The sequence below is a fragment of the Phoenix dactylifera genome, chromosome 11 (assembly GCF_051530095.1).
Source record: "Phoenix dactylifera cultivar Ajwa chromosome 11, Ajwa_hap1_PhDact_Kaust_v1.1, whole genome shotgun sequence".
NCBI lineage: Eukaryota > Viridiplantae > Streptophyta > Magnoliopsida > Arecales > Arecaceae > Phoenix > Phoenix dactylifera.
This window is the reverse complement of record NC_143200.1, coordinates 20,549,132-20,555,974: the sequence shown is the minus strand read 5'-3', so window position 1 is coordinate 20,555,974 and position 6,843 is coordinate 20,549,132. Positions and strand designations below refer to the sequence as shown.

Genomic DNA, 6,843 nt, shown 5'->3' with positions numbered 1-6,843 from the left:
CCGCCACCTAAGCACCCCTACTGGGACTATAAAAAACCCCAACAGGTAACACCTAAGGGATTTTTGACTGGACCTAGCAAGCTCTACTCTAACTTGATCGTCAGAGGGCCCTCACCGGAAACACCGATGAGGCTTTGTGCAGGTACACCGTCGAACGCGGGAGGTGGCTCTTCTCGTCTTCCTCCGCACTCCGGCGGCTCCCCCGACTCCTCCGACGTGGTCACCCTCAGGCCAGATTTGAACCACAACACACACACACACATATATATAGGGGATTGATAACCTACTCTCTGTTATGGTAGGTTATCAATCTACCCATTTTTTTGTAGATAAAAAATATCCTTAGTTTTTATAACTCTTAAGGGTATTTTACGTCTTTTTACAATTCCACATTAACTCAACCTCTTAACCCCCCCAATTAATACTCTCTCCCTCTCTCTCTCTCCAGCATACATATATATGCATGTATACATATATGTATATGTACGCATATATATACATGTACATATATATGTATATGTATGCATATACGTACGTATATATACATACATATATCTATCTATATATATACATCTATATATATACATGTATATATATACATATATACATATATATATATATATATATATATTTGTATGTATGTATGTATGTTTATATATATATATATATATATGAGAGAGAGAGAGAGAGGGAGAGAGTATTAATTAGGAGGTTGAGAGGGTAAGTTAATGTGGGATTGTAAAAAGACATAAATACCCTTAAGAGTTATAAAAAGTAAGGATATTTTTTGTCCAATGAAAAATGAGTAGATTGATAACCTACCATAACAAAGAGTAGGTTATCAATCCATATATATATATATATATTGCAAACTAAATGCAGCGTTGTTGCATAAAATTCTCTTTTCTTTCGGTATATGATGACAAAGTGAGGGTCAGTGTCTAATTATTGTTTGCAAATCCTTTGTTGTTATAGAATCATGGACTGACTTCACAAATGACCCACACATTCTGCTACGAATTAATGCAGTAAGTTATGAGGAAGATTAATGGAGCTAAGGGAAAGATTTGAGATCATCTTTTGATACGAAGCATATGTATGTATGTCAAGTCAGTCAACTTCTCTAGTATTGATGAAATTGTAGATCCTGCAAACTGAATGCAGCATTATTGCATAAAAATATCTTTTGTTTTTCTCTTTATGATTTCCGTTTTGTTGGTTACTAGCTTAATGACTTCTGAATCGATCAAAATACCATTCTCTAGAAACGAACTTCCTCAATTATAATAGGAGAGTTTTTTTTTATCATAAAGTAAGAATTCTGCAATCTCTTCTTCTGTCTACTTCTTATGACTCGTTAAAGTCAAGATTTTTAAGCCTATTGTAGAACCTTCAACAAAAGTTCTGGTGGGTTTGTTGCCTCCTGGTATTTAAGTTCTGAAGTCCTAACGGCAGGACCTATCCCTTCTGCTACCAATTTTACTGCTGGTTGGGTTGTAGCACGAAGAGCTTGCTTGGCGATTCAATTGAAGTATGATGCTAGTTTTGCTTAGAATTTTCTTTTCTTCTTAACTAAAATTTAAGGGAAAGGTTAAATTTTGTTCAGGTTGACGACATTGAAGAGATAGCAGTGTTTGAGATATGGGTTGTGGATCAAGTTGAAACAATTATATCAAACTAGGGCTGAGCACATCCAATGCATACGATGCAAAAACATGGACGACTGTATTTACATACAAGAAGCATTAATAAATGTTTTCCTATCAAATTAATGCACTTTATTTCTTAGTTTGTGCACTCATTAATTTCTCTATCTAAGTAATGGAAAAATTGATTAGGATACTTAATTTAATTTGCTAAATAGGAGCTGTGCATATAATGCAGAACTCGGACAGATGGCAGCACTTAAAGCAAAGGAGAGAACTCGAAAAATCTACCTTATGAGTTTCTAAATAATATTTTATGTTATAACTTGTCGTAGTAAAGGTTTTTATTTAATCATAGGTCATGAATTCTACTAGATGCCGAATGGAGAAATTATTCCCTTGCAGTACAGAAACAATCCGAGATCAGGTGAAGGGAGCGACAATCCAAGATGACCTATATGATAAATGGGGCTCATGTGAGCAAGAAACCTGATTGTCTTAGTGCACCACTGACGTGGTGCACCTTGTGTAAGGTATAATTTCTTAGTTGAATCGGTGTACATTTGGAGAAGCTGAAAAAAGAATTTGAGATGATAGATTAATAGGGAAGAAAAGACATAACATGATCATTCAAATACGGGACCTCACCTTTTCATATGAATTTTATACTAGACAAAAAAAAACACGAAAATGGGAAATCTTCTCTACTGAGCAACAACTCTTCTCAAGACAAGAAATATTTTTTAGGGAAAGGGCCATAAAATATATTCTGGATTAGATAGTTGCATGAATTGGCTTTTGACTTACTGATAGCCTAATTTTGAGCCTTTTGTGGTAGCGGTGGGAAGTGTGATTAATCATTCCATAGAAAGGATGGAAGCGTTACTTGTGGAAACATTTAAGAAGTTCCTCACCGGCCCAGTTCTCCCACACGACTCACGGGTGGGGTAGGTCTGGGCTCAGATTACGAGCATGCCAGGTTCCAAATAGGACACCTACCTTAGAGGTGGGTTCCCGTACTAGCTCAACGGACGTATTTCCTCGTCAGGTCCCATCACGATGAGCTTAATTTAAGGCGACCTCTAAGAAAGTTTCTTGAAGCATGGCTAAAACATTCAGCATGAAGCTCGTCCAGCATGGCTAAAACGTGCGACGTCTTCCCAGGAGTTAGAATATCATTATTTTCACGAATTATGACACCGAACTCGCCCAACGGAAGGAGAAGTCCAAATAAGATGCCGGTGGAGGCACATTCAATTATGTATATGATACCATTAACCTACCACAAAGTTGTAGAAGGGAAGGCATCCAATTTAATGAAGAGGCTCTTTTGTAACATGATTGATATGGGGAACACATGTTCATATTTTTATAGCAATTCTCTTTATATATATATATATATATATATACTTTTTTTGTTGGTACAAATATATATTCCAGCACAATTCACGTGCTAGCTAGAGCGAGACCTCTAACTTGGAGGAATGAATGCCAATCGACTGGATCAGCTGCTTTTAGTAATAAAATCAATAAACTGTCCTCCTGTATCCCAAAAAATAAAGTTGTCATAAAATATATGTATAAAATTCAGGGATTAAAAATGACTTCCATGTAATGAACACTATAAGACGTACATAGAATATATAAATGAGATTCACGACGTTTACTTCGCACGCGGAACAGGTACGTCCAGCTACAAATAGGCCCTCATGGCTGAGAGCGACCGCAGCAAACCGCAAGAACTAGCGTAGAGAGCAAGTTCAGAGAGGAGGTAATTAATTAGAAGGAATGGGGATGAAGGTAGAGCAAGTTCTTCACATGGTAGGAGGTGCTGGAGAGAGCAGCTACGCCACCAACTCCAGGGTTCAAGTCAGTCATCGATCTTCCTTAGCCTCCTCATTCTGTCCCAAGGTTTACATTGCATCAAGTCCATTTCTAACCTTCTGCTTGTGAATTTTCCCAGGAGAAGGCAATATTTGAAGCAAAGCCCATGGTGGAGGAGGCCTTGAGAGAGGTCTATAAGACTGCCCTGCCTGAGAGCATGGTGGTGGCTGACTTGGGTTGCTCTTCTGGTCCTAACGCATTTCATGTGGTTCTCGAGGCCATCGATATCGTGGACGATCAGAGCCGACGGCTGGGACGGCCCCCGCCGGAGATCATGTTCTTCTTGAACGATCTCCCGGGGAATGACTTCAACAGTATTTTTCAGTCTTTGGAAGGATACGAGGAGAAATTAAAGGAAGAGAAGCGAGAGCGGATTCTACCGTTCTATGTTGCGGGAGTGCCTGGCTCTTTCTATGGGAGGCTGTTCCCCTCTCGAAGCGTTCATTTCTTCCACTCTTCCTTCTGTCTCATGTGGCTCTCTCGGGTTTGCATCTTTCCTTCTTTTTCTATACTTGCATATGATACTCTCTATTTTTATTTTTCTTTTTTTGATAAATCTGCATATAATACTCTATTTTTCCGGTAAATCATATAGTACTCCTTGTATACCCGTTTGTTAATCAATTGGCTATTCATAAATCACATGATTTGTGACTCAACAAGCGATTTTAATATGTTTTAATTTTTTAAATCCCAAAATGCTACCTTATGAGTCGTGAAACATGAATATATAAAAACATTAAATTTATAGCTAAAAGAGGGAACTTTTTCAACACTTTTGTTACCTAAGCATCCATGCAACTAAAAGATGTGAGAATGGTAAAAATCCTAAAAGAATGGAGATCGTTACAAGTATTAAATAATAAAAAAATGCTATAAAAAGGACAACAACAAATGTCGTGGATAACAGTTTGGTGGAACATGATATTGGTTATGAACTTGCTTCTCTATCCTTTATTTTTTTTCTTTTACGATTAAACAAATTATAAATGCACGGATATTTATACATGAATGTATATTTCTATATATTTATATATGTATGTATGCATATATACATATTTTATATAATCCAATCGATTTCATGTTTTCAAGTATGGACCTATCTAAATTAAAACCCGAGCCAAAAAAATTCTAGTCTAAACTCAAAATCCAAACCCACATGTTTGCTTTTCATATCGAAACCCAATAATTTGAGTTGGTTTTAGATGAGGTTAGTAGGCTATCGACCTCTATTGATACCCTAGCCACACTAATAATTCTTAGCTCAACTCATTGACACCAAAATCTTCATAAAAGAAGTTAAATATTCAATCTGAGATAGTGGTAAAATGGTAAATATCTACCATAAGAAGTGTTGCCTCTTGGCTTCTAATGAGATCATTGGACGAACTTCTATGCCATCCTATATTGATCGTGCTATACCCTACCACTATGGTAGCGTACAATAATGATGTTCGATTTGACATATAAGCTAATTAAATTGGTACGTATTGCTCTAAATCGAACGGTATTACTTGATTTCTAATGGTACTATACGGAGACATTTATTATTTTTTGCAATAATATGTCGTTTAATATTTCATGATATGATTTCAATTTTGAAACTCTAGGTTCCTCCAGGAGTTGAGAGTAACACTGGTGTTCCATTAAACAAGGAAAACATCTACATATCCGAGACAAGTCCACCTGCTGTGGTGGAATCATATCAAGAGCAATACCAGAGGGACTTCACGACATTTCTTGAGTCCCGTTTCCAAGAACTCGGTTTCGGAGGACGAATGGTCCTATCATTTTTGGGAAGGACTAGCAAATATGCACCAAGTGGAGAACTAAGCCAACTTTGGGGACTACTGGCTGAGGCACTCAATGCTATGGTCCTAGAGGTATATTCTCCTCTTTCATAAACTTATGGTACTATAGCTATGTTTTGGGTGCCAGAGTTCATTCATATCTTTGTGACATCTCTTTTGGAAGAAAGCAGTTAACAAGAAGGACAATGGAAAGAGAGTTGAGAGGGATAGAAAGATAAGAGAATTGATACAGAAAGATGATTTCTTATCCAATACTTTGAGTTCGTTTGGTTAAGGGGACATTCCCATTAGGGGCTAAAAAGAGATCCACAATATCTTTTACGTTTTTATTGTTAAAATGCTACTTTTTCCACATATATTGACAACCGATTTTTTGAAATATGTTGATCATTGAATACAGGGTATCTTGCAAAGGGAAAAGGTGGATGCCTTCAATTTGCCTTTTTACACACCTTCCATAGAGGAAGTGAAGGCAGTGATACAAAGCGTAGGATTATTTGATCTCGATCGAGTACATATATTCAAGTCCAACTGGGATCCGTTTGATGACTCTAATAATGATCACTTATATGATAATTTTATAAGCAGAAAAAATGTGGCAAAGTCTATAAGAGCAGTGATAGAACCCGTGATTGCACGTAACTTTGGGGAGCAAATACTTGATGATTTATTCTCCAGATATGCAAAGAATGTTGCAAGGCACCTCTTGAAGGAGAAGACCAAGTATCCTGTTTTTGTCATTGCTTTGAAGACAAAAATGTGAGGATCAATTTGGATCTAGAATAATCCATCGGTACAATTCACTTGTCATGATGGAAAATCTATGAAAATATTGATTATGTCCTTAATGGGTGTAATGGTGTTTAGAAAAGCATGAATCTTTATTAGTATAAAATGGAAACTTGTTCCCTACTTTCTGTAATGCTTTCTTTTGTTATTTTTTTTCCTATTGACAATGTTTGCTAATTTTTGCATTTATTTAAAATAGAAAAATTGATGACAAATACTGAAATTTTATCAGATGTATTTATTTAAAGAGTGACGCTGCAGCAAAGCACAAGTTGAATTTACAAAAATACTAGTTTGATGGCTATCGATAAAACTTAATTTGCAGGAGCATAATGGATTAGTAATAAAATCTGAAAAATAAGTTTTTCATAAATTTTTATATAAAACTTAAGGTTTATGGGTATCTATTCCATATTAAGCATAATAATCTAATTTAGTATGAACTTTTATTTGTGAGAAATCTACAACCTGTTGTTCCAATACTTGGGCTCTTTTAAACTTGGTTTCAATATGCTGGTAGGTATGCGAACTGAATGCATAGGCATACTACTTACCAATAAGCAAGCCCTGTAGCCTGCTAAGGTTGTGCATCTCTATCCTTAAATATTGGGCACTTTAACAATATTAGGTTATAGTAACAATTTGGAGGCAACTCTATCAAAACTGGGAATTTGCTTTGGGGCTTTTATTAGTGCACATGAAAAAGTAATCAG

The 6,843-nt window shown here is 36.3% G+C and overlaps 1 protein-coding gene across 1 annotated transcript; it reads left to right on the top strand.

Moving 5' to 3' along the window:
* Positions 1–3,310: 3,310 nt before the first annotated feature.
* Positions 3,311–6,248, top strand: LOC120104925 (anthranilate O-methyltransferase 1-like). Its single transcript, XM_039116835.3, has 4 exons — positions 3,311–3,515; positions 3,610–4,014; positions 5,141–5,413; positions 5,742–6,248. The coding sequence occupies exons 1-4, from the start codon at positions 3,435–3,437 to the stop codon at positions 6,102–6,104; spliced, it is 1,122 nt and encodes a 373-aa protein (XP_038972763.3). The 5' UTR covers positions 3,311–3,434; the 3' UTR covers positions 6,105–6,248.
* The last annotated feature ends 595 nt before the right edge of the window (positions 6,249–6,843 follow it).

Excerpts from the sequence above, each read along its gene's own strand:
- LOC120104925 (XM_039116835.3), top strand. The coding sequence starts at position 3,435 with ATGGGGATGAAGGTAGAGCAAGTTCTTCACATGGTAGGAGGTGCTGGA. Across the intron at positions 3,516-3,609 it reads CCACCAACTCCAGGGTTCAA|GAGAAGGCAATATTTGAAGC; the intron begins GTCAGTCATCGA and ends GAATTTTCCCAG. Across the intron at positions 4,015-5,140 it reads GTCTCATGTGGCTCTCTCGG|GTTCCTCCAGGAGTTGAGAG; the intron begins GTTTGCATCTTT and ends TTGAAACTCTAG.